We start from the raw sequence: 17,301 nt of genomic DNA on the forward strand, positions 1-17,301 counted from the left end.
TGCATCGGGCAATGCATTATCCATGGAATGGTTCTTGACAGCAAAGGGGCATAAGAGTCATAAGATCATAAGTGATAAGAGCAGAATTAGGCCATTCGGCCCATCAAGTCTACTCTGCCATTCAATCATGGCTGATCTATCTCTCCCTCCTAACCCCTTTGTACATCGCTCTTGTGGAATCTGCAATAACTGTTTGTCAGGAGGAACAGAGACCTGAAGTCACTCCGCCACCTGATTCATGAACAGCAACTTTCCCACAACCTTATCTAAAGAAGAAGTTGCATCTTGGTGGATAGACACAAAATGCTGGAGTAACTCAGCGAGACGGGGAGAAGGAATGGGTGACGTTTCGGGTCGAGACCCTTCTTCAGACTGTGTCAGGGGAAAGGGAGGCATTGGTATTGGTTTATTATTTCTATGTGAATGAGATGCGGTGAAAAGCTTTTGCGCGCTGTCCAACTAAAGCGGATCAATATATGAGTAAAATCAAGCCATACACAAATATAACAGTTGCAAAGAGAAAAATACCAGAGTGCAGATTATTAAACAACATTGTCGTGTAACAAATACAGAGAAAAAGTCCAGTCCAGTCTGTGATGAGGTAGATTTGACGATCAGGAAGATTTAATTTATGGCAGGACTGTTCAGTCGACCACTAACAGAGTAAGAAGCTGCTCCTGAGACTGTTCGTATGTGCTTCCATGCTTCTGTATCTTTTGCTCAAAAGCAGGGGGGAGAAGAGGATATATTAAGAGGAATATATGTCCTAACATTCTCAAATATGAAGGCTGCAGATTTTATAAATATCATGAGATTACTCTGGTTTGAGATAAAAAATGTCACTTTTGGTGATTGTGACTTGGAAGTCAGATTTGCTGCTTCATTCTGGATTCAACTATGTACAAGAACGGTCATTAGATCAGGCTGCATAAGAGAGCTGATTTCTTTACTTGACATTTTCATCAACTAAATCAATCTATTCGCTGTCAAAACATTGTATTAGCTTTTGCAGTTGTGAGTCTGATATGTTGGCCCTTTATGTACATCTGGCTTTGCTCTGATTGTAAACAATTTAGTAGCTCCTAAATTGGATTCGAGACATAAGGCATCTTGTAAATAATTGGAATAGATAGTTGTGTATCCTAATTGCAGGCCTCTTATCTCCTGCAGTTTGGTGTTTCAAATTGAGTGATGTCAGCGCGATTGAGAATTCCCACAGTGTGACCAACCTTATTCAAAGACAACACAGTGGCACAGCGGTAGATTTGCTGCCTAACAGCGCAAGAGACCCGGTTTTGATCCTGACTACGGGTACGGTCCGTACAGAGTTTGTACGTTCTCCCCGTGACTGTATGGGTTTTTTCTGGATCCTCCGGTTTCCTCCCACACAACCAGCGTTCACCCATATACTAGTTTTATCCTACACACAAGGGACAATTTACCAAAGCCAAATTAACCTACAGACCTGCACATCTTTGGAATGAAGGAATAAACCAGAGCGCTCAGAGAAAACCCACGCAGTCACTAGGAGAATGTACAAATCCTGTACAGACAGGAACTTGAAACTCTAAAGCTGCAGGACAGGAACTCTACCTGTTGCACCACTGTGCCAAGTATGAAGAGAACACAGAATGCCTGGAATAGGGGGCAAGCTGGGTGGTGACGTGATATTGCAACTGATTTATCTGGACAGGTGCAAGCAAGATGAAGGGAGATGCAAGAAACTGGAGATGCTGGAATCTTGAGCAAAAAACAGTGCTGGAGAAACTCAGCGGGTCAGGCAACATCTGTGGAGGGAATGGACAGATGACGTTTCAGGTCGGGGCCCTTCTTCAGACACAAAAAAAACTGCAAATGGTGGAAATTTGAGCAAAAGAAAGTGCTGGAAGAACGATTCTGAAGATAAAGGGTCCCGATCCGAAATGCCTTCTATCCACTCCCTCCACAGATGCTGCCTAACCCGCTGAGTTCCTCCAGCACTTTATGAAGATGAATGAAGAAGCAGGTGAAAGATAATAATCAGTGATAGAACTTAAGGTACAAAGCACTGCATTTGCTTGTAATCTTTAATAAGAAAGGAATCTGTAAGGGTTTCCCCCCAAGGTCCAGTTTCCTTTTGTATCCCAAGGATGTGCTGAAAATGTAATTGCCTACTGTAAATGACTCCTTTGTGTAGGAGCAAGGCAAGCATGGGAGGAATGCATCGCTGTGAGAGAGGGAAATAGTTTAATTTATTTAGTTTACTTTATTGTCACGTGTACCGAGGTACAGTTAAAAGCTTTTTTTTGTGTTCCATCCAGTCAGTGAAAAAACTGTACGATTACAATCAAATTTCCACAGTGTACAGATACAGGACAAAGGGAATAACATTTAGTTCAAGATAAAGTCTGAATGAAGTTAGTCCAAAGGGTCTCCAGTGAGGTAGATGGTAGGTCAGGGCTGCTCTATACTTGGTGATAGGATGGTTCAGTTGCTTCATAGCTGGGAAGAAACTGTCCCTGAATCTGGAGTTTTTCAAACTTGTGTATGTCTTGCCTGATGGGAGAGGGGAAGAGAGGGAGTGACTAGACGTCCTTGACTTGGCTTTGCAGAGGCAATGTGAAATATAGATGGAGTCTATGGAAGGGAAGTTGGTTTGTGCGATGGTTTTGGCTGTGTCCACAACTCTCTGAATCAGGAGAGGGGAAATGGGAATGATGTGATTGCTCCACTGTGAAGGAGTATGGACTAGATGGGCCGAATAGCCACTTTCCTTGCGGTTATCTGATCAGATGAAGCATTCCACCAAGGGTCGCCCAATCTGTACCTTGTTTCTTCAATGTGGAGAAGACCATGACATCAACTCTGACTACAAGTGCAACCAAATCCAACAAAACCCAAGAGAATCAATCGCTGCTCCATCTGGAAGAAGCGTTTGGGTCACTGAATGGTGGGAGGAAAGTGGTTTAAAAGCAATCTCCTGTGTTAAAGGCTGATTGCTAGCAGTTCCCTTAAATGCTGGCTGCAGCTATCACTGTCAGATTCAATATTTCAGGCGGATGACAGTTCTAATGAAAGGACTTTGACCTGAAACATTTTTGCCAGAACCTGCTGCCAATTTCAAGCCACCCACACTTACCGCTGACATACAGAAAGAAATGTAAGCTTAACTCTGGCAGATTCCCTGATGCTGATTTACTGGTAACTTAAGTTCAATCTGTAATCATATAAACTTGGAAGATGGTTGCTCACCGTTCCAACTAGTACCCATCTGCCTATCAACCTGCCTCACTCGCACGCACCTATCACTTGCCAGGTTTTGTTCTGCCTCCACCTTCCCCCTACTCCACTCAGTCTGAAGACCCAAAGCATCGCCTGTCCATTCCCTCCACAGATGCTGCTTGACCCGCTGAGTTCCACCAACACTTGTTGTTCTGCTTGAGATTCCAGCATCTCTTGATTCTCCATCAAGCTACTAACCTCATCTTGATGACCTATCTCTTATTTTGTAGACTATTCCCTATAGATTCTAAAATATATTGTTCAGAACTTCTGAATGAGTTCATTCTGGAAACGTGTTGCTTTTAATTCCCTGAGCAGTTCTGTTTCACCCAATCCATGTAAAAATAAGATCTTTTGTAACTTGATTCACTGTAAACATCCCAGTTCTCACGTCTTATCATAAGCTGGCGGATAGTTCCCTTGCATCCTTCGTGTTTCTTAGTTCAACCTTAAATGGTTCCTCAGCTTGATCACCATTAGTGATGTCACTCCTCTTGACTGTTGTACAGGTCCACCACCGATTTTCCCTCACCCTTGGTTCCAGAGCCTTTCTGGATTATCCATTTTGCCAGACCAATAGAGGTCACGACTTCCGACAGGAATCCCAACTGTACCAGGATGGTCCAACACGGCAGCCCAGGGGCCCAGATACCGGCGCCTTGGAAGTCGGATATTGGAATGGATCTGCCCGCACTGGTCGGGTCAGAGTTCCAGAGCCCCGGCCGCAAGGGGAAAATTCGGCCCGCTGATCGTCCACGCAAGTGCCGATGAGGTCGATATCGGCCATCTCACCCAGCCTAGGCGCACATTTTCCGTGTGTCTTCCGAGGAGGGTTCCAAGTGTGCTCTCGTAATTTTGCCGAATTAGAGGTGCCAGACCACCAGTTGCCGGAAAATCGGCTGTGGATCTGTAATTGTGACTTTTATAGTTTTTGCTTTCTTTCCCGATTCTCTTTTATGTTCTGAAGGCTTCTTAATTCCCATCTGAAACCCCGTTTGTCTTTCTCAGACATAAGATCCAGCAATTAAGCTGGAATCTATTTCCAATGCTAATTCTGAGCATCACATGAAATGGTCCTTCCAACCAACATGTCTTTATCATTAAAAATCAAAACAAATATAGCAGCAGATGCTGGAAATCTGGAACCCTGCTGAGTTTATCCAGCATTCTCTATTTTTATTACGCCTCTTATTATTCACTAACTCATTCAGTCCTTATGCCTGTAATTCATAAGTTGCTCAGTTATCAGACCAAATCTGACATGGATTAATGGTGTACATCTTCCACCAAGATCTGCTTGAAGATACCCCATGTATCAGAATAAGTCAGGACAAAAAGTGGTGGACACTGCCTGGCAAATAGGACCAGCTTAGATGGGTCATCTTGGCCGTAGATAGATACAAAGCTGGAGTAACTCAGCGCGTCATGCAGCATCTCTGGAGAAAAGGAATAGGTGGCGTTTTGGGTTGAAACCCTTCTTCAGATTATCTGGTATCTTGGTCGTTATGGGCATGTTGGGCCAAAGGGTCTGTTTCTGTGCCGTAGCACTTTATGACTATATGACTTTAGACTTTGGAGATTCAGCACGGAAACAGGCCCTTCTGCCCACCGAGTCAGCATTGACCAATGATCACGCACATTAGTTCTATCCTACTCACCAGGGACAATTTACAGAAGCCAATTAGCCTACAAACCTGTACGACTTTGGAACGCGGGGAGGAATCCAGAGCATCCTCATAAATCTTCTCAGGAATCCACACGGTCACAGGGAGAAAGTGCAAACTCGATACAGACAGCATCCGTAAACCGGGTCAAATCGAGAGCTTTGGCGTTATACAAGTTGAAGGGAACATTTGTCAACATTCCAAATCTCTTCATTCTTCATGGGAAGGGGAGGTGTTGATGAGCTGTTTTTCTGATTGAATCAATGTGCTGGGTCCAGGATAGATCTTCAGTGATATGCACGCCCAGCCACTTGAAGTTGTAGACTCTCTCCACCACTGACCTGTTGATGCTTCAAGCTTGAAAGGTTGTAATAATAATAATAATAATAATAATAATAATGCATTTTATTTATGGGCGCCTTTCAGGACACTCAAGGACACCTTACAGATTAAAACAAGCAAATTACAAATATATATATACATAATTCGGAAAGAGAGCAGTGGCAGCTAGTCGCGCCAGCGGTCACTCTCACTTCCAGCAGCCATTTTTCTACAACATAGAACATGCTTTTATTAGAAGAAATTAGGTTTCCACACATCCATACAAAACAAAAAAGAAGAAAAGACACAACACGCTATAGAATCCAGCATGAACGTCCCCCCACAGCAGAATCAACATTTTCCATTGCGAGGGAAGGCACTAAAATGTTCATTCCTCTTCCTCTGTGTTCACCCGAGGTCGGGGCCTATTTGAGGCCTCCGCAGTCGCCGCAACGGCGGCCGATGTTACAGGCCCTCTCGCCGGATGATGGAGTTCCGGCGTCGGGAGAACACTCTTCAGCGGCTTGGAGTCTCTAGAATGGCCGCTTCCTCCCCGGAGACCGCGGCTGCTGAAGTCCACAGGCCGCGCTGGTTGGAGCTCCGATACTGGCGATCTCGGTGGGAGATCCCAGGCTCCGCGGTGTTTGAAAGTCAGCGCCGCCCATGGCTGGACGCTCTGTGACCACAGCTCCGCAGTGTTGGAGTTGGCGGTCTCAGCACTGCGGAGCTTACCACACGGCGATCCCCGGTAAGGCATAGCCCGCTCCGCGATGGTGCTTCAGCGCTGTTCCGTCGCCGAAGCTGAGGTTCTGGCCGGCCCGGCAGGAAACGCCGCTCCAATCCTGTCGGTAGGCCGCGACGAAGGGGCGAAGATGCGGCTTGGAGGAAAGCCGCATCTCCGACCAAGTGGGGAGTGAGAAAAATGTTTCCCCCTTCCCACCCCCCACCCCCCCCACATAAAAAGACTAGACCTCCAAAACAAACACTTTTAACTCACTTAAAAATTAAAAAAAGGGGGGAAAGGACTAACAGCTGCTGGCAGGGCAGTCATACTCGACGGCGCCCCCTGTTCTATTCTATATGTAGAGAAGATTTATGAGGATGGTCCTAGGACTCGAGGGCCTGAACTACTGGAATAGGTTAAACAGGCTAGGACTCTATTCCTTGGAGCGCAACAAGATGAAGGGTGTTCTTCATAATGTAGGAAATCATGAGAGGATTAGATCTGGTAGACGCACAGAGCCTCTTGCCCAGAGTAGTGGAATCAAAAACCAGAGGACATATGTTTAAAGTGAGTGGGGAAAGATTTAATAGGAACCTTTTTCACACAGAGGGTGGTGGGTGTATGGAACGAGCTGCCAGAGGAGGTAGTTGAGGCAGGTAGTATCGCAATGTTTAAGAAACATTTGGACAGGTACATGGTTTAGAGGGATATGGGCTAAGTGCTGGCAGCTAGAACAAGTGTAGATGGGACATGTTGGTTGGTGTGGGAACGTTGGGCAGAATGACCCCTTTCTTCGCTCCATTACACCATGACTCCATGAAAGGTTTGTTGGCTTTCCTCTTTGGTTCGTCATCTATCTCAACACTATTTTCCTGCCCAGTTTCTTCATATTTTTTATGTGAACTGGTACAGGTTTGGAAAAATGTTTTCCTTGAAAGAAACTTGATATTTACCATTTACCAAGTTGGGAGGGGGGGTTGTGGGACAACAATGGGGACCTTGCATCCGGATGGCATTAACATTGAATTCTCCCAATTTTGCTAGTCCTTGCTGTCTCCTCCCCTTCCTCAACCCTCTAGCTGTCTCCTCCCACCCTCCCATCCGCCCGCCCTCAGGCTCCTCCTCCTCCCCTTTTCCTTCCTTCTCCCCCCCACCCCCCATCAGTCTGAAGAAGGGTTTCGGCCCGAAACGTCGCCTATTTCCTTCGCTCCATAGATGCTGCTGCACCCGCTGAGTTTCTCCAGCAATTTTGTGTACCTTCGAGCTTCCAGCATCTGCAGTTCCTTCTTGAACAATTTGCAGTAGTCTAGATGTAGATTGTATGAAGTTGGGATAGCAGACTGTTGGCTGATAATGTGTATTGTGGTTTTGGTAATACCTGCAACAGGAAGTGTGCCTGGTGAATATTCACTGAAGCTTTTGGAAAGACCAAATAGACATTTCTGTGCACGAAGGAACTGCAGATGCTTGTTTAAATCGAAGATAGACACAAAATGCTCGAGTAACTCAGCGGGACAGGCAACATCTCTGGAGAGAAGGAATGGGTAATGTTTCGGGTCGAGACCCTTCTTCAGACTAATCAGTCTGAAGGACGGTCTCGACCCGAAACGTCTGAGATGCTGCCTGTCCCGCTGAGTTACTCCAGCATTTTGTGTCTACCTTTAAATAGATATTTCTGTTCTCCAGAAGATGCTCTTTGTGAAGATTTCCTTATCAGTAAATGATGTTGAGTGAATGAAAGTATCTATTTAAATTAAATCTCTGACTTTGAAGATCTTCTGAATACTTGAGGAAACTTAGAATTTACAATGGGTGAGAAATAGAGACTCCCCCCCTCCCCCCCCCCCCCCCCCCCCTCCCCCCCCCCTCCCCCCCCCCCTCCCCCCCCCCCCCCCCCAGCCTCAGGGAGTTGCCTGACAATCTAAATATAGCTTTGTGTATCATTGGTTTCATTCTAGGAAGCTGCAGGGGAAAGTTGTAAAAAGATAACCTTTTCAAATGTGAAGAGCTGGAAAATGCAATGTTTTCCATAACAATGACAGTCTATCCAAGTAGTTAGCTGGTGACATTTATCATGCATTTCATTCCATTCACTCTAAGTTACAATAGACCACTGGGGCGCTGATGACATCTGAATTGTTCCCACAAAAGCCATGCATAATTTGCTTGCCTGAGAATAATTGCTTTCACAAGCTCTTGTGTGGTTTGGAAAATATAAACTGGAAAGCCAGTCTCTATGGAGGGCAAATCGTAAGAACTCTATTCTTCAGCCTGATGCATTAAAGATTAAAAAAGTCCTTACCCATGCTTTAAATGTATCCATTCTGCCACCTCTCCCACTATTCTCCATCCTGCATCCAGCTCTCACTGGAACGTTTCACCAGCTTCAGAATCTTGCAAAATCTCTGCCTTTCCTCTCCGTTCATTTCACATCATCGATTTTTATCGTTTTGTTTATTGTCACGTGTGCTGAGGTACAGTGAAAAGCTGTTGTTGCTAACCAGTCAGCGGAAAGACTACATGATTACAATCAATGTTTAAGAAGGAACTGCAGATGCTGGAAAATCGAAGGTAGACAAAAATGCTGGAGAAACTCAGCGGGTGAGGCAGTATCTATGGAGGGAAGGAAATAGGCGACGTTTCAGACCGAAACCCTGAAAGGTTTTCCTTCGCTCCATAGATGCTGCCTCACCCGCTGAGTTTCTCCAGCATGATTACAATCAAGCCGTCCACAGTGTACAGATACAGGATAAAGGGAATAACGTTTAGTGCAAAATAAACTCCAGTAAAGTCCGATTAAAGATAGTGTGAGGGTCCTCAGTAAGATAGATAGTAGCTCTGGACCACTCTCTTTGGGAAGAAATTGTCCCTGAATGTGGAGGTGTGCTATTTTACATTTCTGCACCTCTTGCCTGATGAGAGTGGGGAGAAGAGGGAGTGACCAGGGTGAGACTCATCCTTGATTATGCTGGTGGCCTTGCCGAGGCAGCATGAAGTGTAGATAGAGTCAATGGAAGGGAGGTTTGTTTATGTGATGGTCTGGGCTGCGTCCACAATTCTCTGCAATTTATTACGGTCATGGATTGAGCTGTTCCCAAACCATCCTGATAAAATGCTTTCTCCGGCGCATCTATAGCAGTTGGTTCAATCCTGACTATGGGTACTGTCTCTATGAAGTTTATACGCTTTCCCTGTGACCATGTGGGTTTTCTCCGGGTGCTCTGGTTTCCTCCCACACTCCAAAGATATACAGGTTTGTAGGTTAATTGGCTTCTATAAATTGTAAATTGCCCCTAATGTGTAGGGTAGTGCTAGTGGACGGGGTGATCGCCGGTCAGTGCAGGCTCAGTGGGCCGAAGGGCCTGTTTCCACGCTATATCTTTAAAGTCTAAAGTCAAATTTCTCAAAGACGACTTTTGAGACAGTTTACTTTTTGGGTGGAAAACTCCCTTCAGAAATGTCATCTATCCATGCCCTCCAGGGATGCTGCCTGACCCGCTGAGTTACTCCAGCACTTTGTGTCTTTTTTGTAAACAAGCATCTGCAGTACCTTGTGTTTTGATTACAAAACAGACAAGTTCTATGGAAGGACAGAATGGGTCAACCTGTCCAAGTGCAACCTGAGTGGAAGATTATGGAGGGCAATGATGTTTACGTACCACCAGTGCCAATGGTGCTACATAGCCCAAGAGTTGGTTATTCTGCTTGAAGCAGAAGTGTTTTCAGTTGTAAATAAGACAGTTTATATTTGATGTGTAGGAAGGAACTGCAGATGGTGTTTTACACTGAAGATAGACACCAAATGCTGGCGTAACTCAGCGGGACAGGCAGCATCTCTGAAGAGAAGGAATGGGTGACTTTTCGGGTTTAGGTTTTAGATAGTTTTATAGCCAGCCCATAAAGCGTATTAGATAAACATTCGTATGTTAGCTTCTCTTGCGTTATCTAAGACACGCAATGGTTTTGTGTGCATTTTATGAAGGTATGCTTAGGGATTCCATTCTATCTGGGAGCTAGGGAAATTAAATCTTGATGAACATTTAGGGAAAGGTCAACTAATTGTGATTAATGTGTCATGATAATGTCAGACGGAACCAGGGGGTAAATGTGTTGATTCTGGAGTTGTATATATTTGTTCTCATGGACTGGCTGTGTTTGGTACTGGTATACGGTATCTGTTCATCATTAGTTCATAAATAAGTGAAATAACATTGTTATATGCTATTAAAGTTGCCAGGGGTAAACGGGATGAAAAAGGTTGGGAACCCCTACTCTAAAACCAACCTATGCTTTAAAAATTGATCCTTACAGGTAGCAACAACAATGCTTTGTACCCTGCCTTTAGACTTTAAAGATACAGTGCGGAAACAGGCCCTTTGGCCCACCAAGTCCATGCTATCCTGCGATCGCCCCATACACTAGCACTATCCTACACACTAGGGACAATTTACAATTTTACCAACATCAGTTACCCAATAAACATGTAGGTCGTTAGAATATGGGAGGAAACCCACACAGGCACAGTAAAAATGTACTAACTCTGTACAGACAAGTCCCGTAGTCCAGATGGAACCCGGGTTTCTGGCGCTGTAAGGCAGCAACTCTGCTGTGCCACAGCCGAAATAGACTTCAGCAAACCTTCATTGGACTGAGTGTGGCAAGCACTCTCACCAACACACGGTGTGTAAACCTAACCAGGAATTAACTTCAAGGCAAAGGTGTAAATCTTATCTTTGTTTGTCTTCTTGGAACCTCATTTTTTAAATATTGTTATTCAAAAAGATTGATGTGGAGAAATCATTGTCTTGGAAATATACAGTGAACTGTCAGAGGCAATAGTGAATCTGAACAGCTAATTCATAATATCATTATACATAGTTTAAACAATGAAGGGGATGCGTCATTACTCAAAAATGTCAAGGGAGAGTCAGGTGCATTTAAGTGTCATGTAACAACAACAGAATTAAATTACTGCTTTTAACAAGCAGCTGCTTAACGAACCCGTACACACATGGATAAAGAAAATAACAAAAATCTCTATAAATTAATAACCATATTAAAGTGGGATAAGATAGGACTCGTGTAAACGTGCGATCGATGGTTGACTTGGACTCAATGGGCTGAGGGGGGGCTGCTTCCATGTTGTGTCTCTAAAATTTAAAAAAAAAACTAATACAACACTTACCATTTGGAACTAAAATTAATGACTCAGAAAAATCATATATAACAACACTAATACAATTAGTATAGCAATAACTATAACAACAATAATACTTCTCTATATATTAATCTAAATAATGTTACAGGAATGTCCAAGTCAACTTGAAAGTATACATTGTATTATCATATATATCTTACAGCATTATTATAAATCTTACAAAAATAAATGCAATTCAATAAGCAGAGTACGCTTGCAACAGTATAACAGGCCTTAACTTGAGGTGTTGACCAAGTACAGAGGGAGACTTATTTATCGTGGCGAATTTATTTCATCTGCAAGATTTTGTCCTTTCACAGCTGTACCATAATTTTTTTATGAGAAATGCAGATTGGTTATTGTGACTTTAATAAATAAAACTTCAGTTGGAAGTATAATGCCATTGCAATGGGAGAGGTTTAGGCAATGTTACATTAGTGGATCTTCTCAACATATTCACCCAGTTTGTTTCTGACCCATCTTTCTATGATGTTTATAATGTTTATTTATATGCCCTATGTCAAGGATTAATGATTCTTCCTGTCTGTATGAAACAAATTAATCCACCTTCTCAATTATCCTTTCATAAGGGAATGTATATCTGGCGTAGATGCATGCATTCCTTGCACTTTGTCACCCCGATCATTGTGATCCTCCATTACACAACTCTGGCCCTGGGAATCCCACTACTTAATTGTTTTATAATGTTTGGTTACTTCGGTTTCCTGCCATTTATCTGTGGCTCTAGTGGGGTCTTGAAGTTTACTTTATACTTTCAAGGATGTGTCAACAGAGTGTATAGAGGCACATGTGATAAGATTATGTAGGAAGTAACTGCAGATGCTGGTTTAAACTGGACACAAAAAACTGGAGTAACTCAGCGGGTCAAAGGAAGAGGTGACGTTTCGTGTCGAGCCCCGTGGTCTGAAGAAGGGTAATGACCCGAAACGTCCCCATTCCTTCTCTCCAGAGATGCTATCTGACCCGCTGAGTTACTCCAGCTTTTTGTGTCTATCTTATGTGATAAGATTAGTCTTGCCTTGGTCTGTGTGCATTCAGTAATTGTCTGAGTTTCATAATGAAATCTTTAGCAAAACACAAAGTGCTGGAGGAACTCAGTAGGTCAGGCAGCATCTGTGGAGGGAATGGACAGATGATGTTATGGGTCGAGACCCTTCTTCAGACTGAGTTCCTCCAGCACTTTGTGTTTTGCTCAAGGTTCCAGCATCTGCAGTTTCTTGTGTCTCCAAATGACATGTAAACCTTTACCTCGGGTAAGCTGGTATGCTTATTTAGTTTCAGTATTCTGAATCTTCATAAAGAATAAGGAATGAGGAGTGTGCATATAATCTGGCCACATTTTCAATAGTAATCCATCTGCCACAATTTAAGTTCGGAATTCCGTAAAGCTTTATCTACCCCGGTAAGGCAAAGATCAACATCACATCATCATTGAATAATCTGGAAGTATTTTTTTAACACTTATTTTTATCTTTTTGTTGCAGTCTCCCGTTGATGAAAATTCTACACGAGGCTCCCAACTGCCTGGAATTCAGAGTTTTGTTCAAGAACTTTTCCAAGCACAGTACAGGTAACTTAATTAATCTTCTACCTCAGAAAAAGGATTTAATAGAGAATAGAGTGCAGGATTTTATTCCTGCATCCCTGAAACACAATGGATGGTTTATCAGCAGGGATTTGGAGATAACCCCATGCTAATCCAGCACGCCATTGAAGTCCGGGGTACAGGATCCCTGTCTTGGATTCTGAAAGGTTTGCAATAAATAATGTTTCACAGTAAATAAATGCTAGGGTTTTATGTGTGCCTGGAATTCATTAGGGGCCATGGCAAAACTTGGAGAGTGGGGTAGCTCTGGGCTATAAATTATTGAAGAGTTTGATATCTCAGGAGTGAAGGACAGTAGCACAGTGATAGAGTTGCTGCCTCACAGCATCAGAGACTCAGGTTCGATCCTGACTACAGGTACTGGCTGAACAGAGTTAGTACGCTCTCCCTGTGACTGTGTGGTTTTCTTGCGGGTGCTCCAGTTTCCTCCCACACTCCAAATACGTACACGCTATAGGTTAATATGGCTTCTGTCATTGTAAATTATCTCTAGTGTGTAGGATAGTGCTAGTGTACAGGTGTGGACTCGGTGGACTGAAGGGCTTGTTTCCACCCTGTGTCATTAAAGCCGAAAGACTAAAGGCAGGATACAGTGTAAATAGCGTCTCAGTTTTAGTTTTAAGTCACGGCACTTGTTGGTTCTCGTGAAGTTACAGTTTTCATTCATCACGTTATGAATGTGGCAAATTTGGGACTTTTCCAGACATGCAGTGTGTGTGCAGGAAGGAACTGCAGATGCTGGTTTACACTGAAGATAGATATAAAATGCTGCAGTAACAGTGGAACAGGCAGCATCTCTGGAGAGAAGGAATAGGTGACGTTTCGGGTCTGAACCCTTCTTCGGACTGCAAGATAGAGAAGGCCAGAACAAAACGGTGGCGCAGCGGTAGAGTTGCTGCCTTACAGCGCTTGTGATGCCAGAGACCCGGGTTCGATCCCGACTACGGGTGCTGTCTGTACGGAGTTTGTATGTTCTCCCCATGACTGCGTGGGTTTTCTCAGAGATCTTCGGTTTCCTCCCACGCTACACAGACGTACAGGTTTGTAGATTAATTGGCTTGGTGTATGTGTAAATTGTCCATAGTGTGAGTAGGATAGTGTTAATGTGCGGGGATCGCTGGTTGGTGCAGACTCAGTGGGCCGAAGGACCTGTTTCCGCACTGTATCTCTAAACGAAACGAAAACAAGGTCTGGCAACAGATGACCTCAGGAAGGGTGGAGACCATAATGTCTCATTGTTGGCTGGGGAAGATGTGTTAATGACAGGGTGTGAACAGTGGAACTCGTCGGATGTCTAGGGTGGAGGTGGGGTGGGGGAAGAATGCAGGAGTTACAGGAAATCTTGTATACGTGTGGTTGAATTATGACATATAATGACATTGGGTCAAACGGCACGTGTAGGGCAATGTGTCGTTGATTTTTTGCAGATCTAATTATCTGCCATCAGATGCACAATAGGGGCAAAGGGCTGCTCGTTCCAGCAGAGTGAGTGAGTCTATGGTGCACAAATCCCTGTGCTGTGTCACATCCAAAGGCTCCCACTGTGTTAACTCAGTATTTTTATATTACAAATAACTGCAAAAACCAAAGTAAATTCACCGTGGCTGAGCTGAGAGGGAGTACAGTGGAGTATTAGCACCACGACACTAATGCTGGCCAGCCTGATGCTTCTGTCCCCCCCTCCCCCTCCCCCTCCCCTCTCTCTCTCTCCTCCCCCCCTCTCTCTCTCCCCCCCCTCTCTCTCCCCCCCCTCCCCCTCCCCCTCCCCCCCCCCCCCCCCCCCCCCCCTCCCCCCCCCCCCCCCCTTTCTCTCTCCCTCTCTCTCCTTCCCTGCCTCCTCTCCATCCTACAGCAGTCCAATACTAGCCGAGACATTCTTACGGACATTATCAGAGAGGTTTTGGGGGATGTTTCATTTTGCTGCTGCGTTTCTTGGGGAAATCGGACACGAACTCTGATCATCGAGATCCTCAACGTTACACTGGTGCAGCTGGTAGAGCCGCTGCTCCACTGTCCATCCTGATATCGGGTCTCAGGTGCCGACTGTGTGGAGTTTGCATGTTCTCCCTGTGACAGCGCGGATTTCTTTGGGTGTTCTGGTTTCCTCCCACATCCCAAAGACGTGCTGGTTTGTAAGTCTCTGTAAATTGCCCCTAGTGTGTAGGGAGTGGACACGAAAGTGGGATAACACAAAACCACTGTGAGCGGGGGTTTATTATACATGATTACAATCAAGCCATCCACAGTGTACGGATCGAGGATACGCTGGCCCCTTGATGAAGTGGAAGGCAGTTTCTCTGGGATTTTCAGCTGGATTTGCCTGTGTCTTTTGATACTGAAATCACAAAACAGACTCTGTTCTGACTACATCAGAGCCTCATTCCTCCCAATAGACAATAGACAATAGGTGCAGGAGTAGGCCATTCAGCCCTTCGAGCCAGCACTGTCATTCAATATGATCATGGCTGATCATCCACAATCAGTACCATGACATTCTTCCACCCTGGACATAAATGTTCACCCATTAACAACAATGATATTTATTTCTCTCAACTCTGGGGGACAAAGAAAGTTGCACGTTCCACTGTGATAAATCTTAATTTAAAATGCCCTTGGAAATTAAAAGTGCACTTTCTCCTCATAAATACCTGTCAATGTAGAATGTGATTGACCTTCAAGCAACCATTTCCTATAATCAAACAGAGTGCGCAGGGATAATGTGGAATCCCATGTATTCTGGCCATAAAATCAAACTTAAAAATGAAGCGGGTGGGAATTTTGTGGTGAATCTGGTGGGTTTTGTTTGATTTATTGGCCACAAAGTTACTTGTTCCAGTGTTAGCAAACAGTCATAGAATCATACAGTGGAACCAGACCCTTCAGCCCAAGTTGCCCACACCAATCAACATGTCCCACCTATCTGTGTTTGACCCATGCCCCTCTAAACCTGTCCTATCCATATACCTCTTTAATTACTTCTTCAATGTCATGATAGTCCTTGCCTCAACTCCCTCCTCCGGCAGCTCGTTCCATACACTCACCACCTTTTGTGTGGAAAAGTTACCCCTCAGATTCCTATAAAATCTTTCCCCCTTCACCTTAAACCTATGCCCTCTGGTTCTCAATTCCCCCACTCTGGGCAAGAGACTCTGTGCGCCCACCGGATCTATTCAATGCACCTTGTTTGTTCTGTATAGAACATAGAACAGTACTGCACAGGAACAGGCCCTTCATCCCACAATGTCTGTGCCGAACATGATGTCAAGCCAAACTAATATCTGCTCCACATGATCCATATCCGTCTATTCCCTGCATATCCATGTACCTATCTAAAAGCCTCTTCAGTGCCACCATCGTATCGGCTTCCACCAACAACCAAGCCTGGCAGCACCTTCGAGACACTCACCACCCTCTGTAAAATAAAATACCTGCCCTGCAAGTCTCATTTAAACTTTGCCCATCTCGGCTTTACGAACTGCCCTCTGGTATTTGATTATTTCTATCCGGGAGAAAAGGGTTCTGTCCATCTACTCTATCCATGCCTCTCATAGTTTTATAAACATATCAGGTCTCCCCTTAACCTCTGGCATCCTAGAGAAAACAATCCAAGTCTGTCCAACATCCCCCTGTAGATAAAATTCACATTTTCTTCAAGGCTGCAACCTTTAGCAGGTTTTTATCGGAAACCCCGTGTAATATTTTTGATTAAAAAAACCCATAAAGTGCTGGAGTAACTCAGCGGGTCAGGCAGTATTCCTGGAGGACATGTAATAGGTGACATTTCGCGTTGAGAGACTCGATCTGAAACGTCACCTCCCCATGTTCTCCAGGGTTACTACCTGAACTGCTGAGTTAATCCAGCTCTTTGTGTCTTTTTTTCGTAAACAAGTGTCTGCAGTTCCTTGTTTTTAATATTTTTGATATTGTTTAGTTTAGAAAAACAGCGCGGAAACAGGTCCTTCAGCCCACTGAGTCTGCACCGACCAGCGATCCCCGCACATATTAACACTACTCTACTTACACTAGGGACAATTTCACATTTACACCAAGGTAGGTCAAGGGAAGAACATACAAACTCCATACAGACAAGCACCCATAGTCAGGATTGAACCTGGGTCTCTGGCGCTATAAGGCAGTAGCTCTACCATGTGGCCCTAACCATTGTTTATGGGTCCTCTGTTATGTGCAAATTTCAATTTTATTACACGATTTGTTGCTATTTGTGTGGGTGTTTGCCGTTCAGTGTGTTTAACCCGCTCATGCCCCTGGGTGCAGTAAACTTGTCAAACAAACCTCAGCGTTGATAGAATACCCTGATAGAAAAGAGCAAGCCTCTGGTGAGTTATCTTAAGCAAATAAGCCTGCATTTTGGTCAGCATTACTCGAACTCTGCCCAAGAAAGGTACTCTGGCAACTCCCCCATCTCTGCCACATGGGTCCAAGGTGCTGTGGAACTCAATGGGTCAGGCAGCATCTATGGAGGGTAGACACAAAATGCTGGAGTAAC

At 44.4% G+C, this 17,301-nt stretch overlaps 1 protein-coding gene across 2 annotated transcripts in view; it reads left to right on the forward strand.

The window, feature by feature from the left end:
• The window catches only part of usp43 (ubiquitin specific peptidase 43), a 361,500-nt gene that overhangs the window by 80,639 nt on the left and 263,560 nt on the right, over positions 1-17,301 (forward strand). For both annotated transcript variants that reach the window (XM_033044012.1, XM_033044011.1), the window contains exon 3: positions 12,673-12,758. In XM_033044012.1, coding sequence (XP_032899903.1) covers positions 12,673-12,758 — 86 coding nt within the window. The remainder of the gene's footprint in view (positions 1-12,672; positions 12,759-17,301) is intronic.

The sequence above is a fragment of the Amblyraja radiata genome, chromosome 26 (genome assembly GCF_010909765.2).
Source record: "Amblyraja radiata isolate CabotCenter1 chromosome 26, sAmbRad1.1.pri, whole genome shotgun sequence".
Classification (NCBI taxonomy): Eukaryota; Metazoa; Chordata; class Chondrichthyes; order Rajiformes; family Rajidae; genus Amblyraja; species Amblyraja radiata.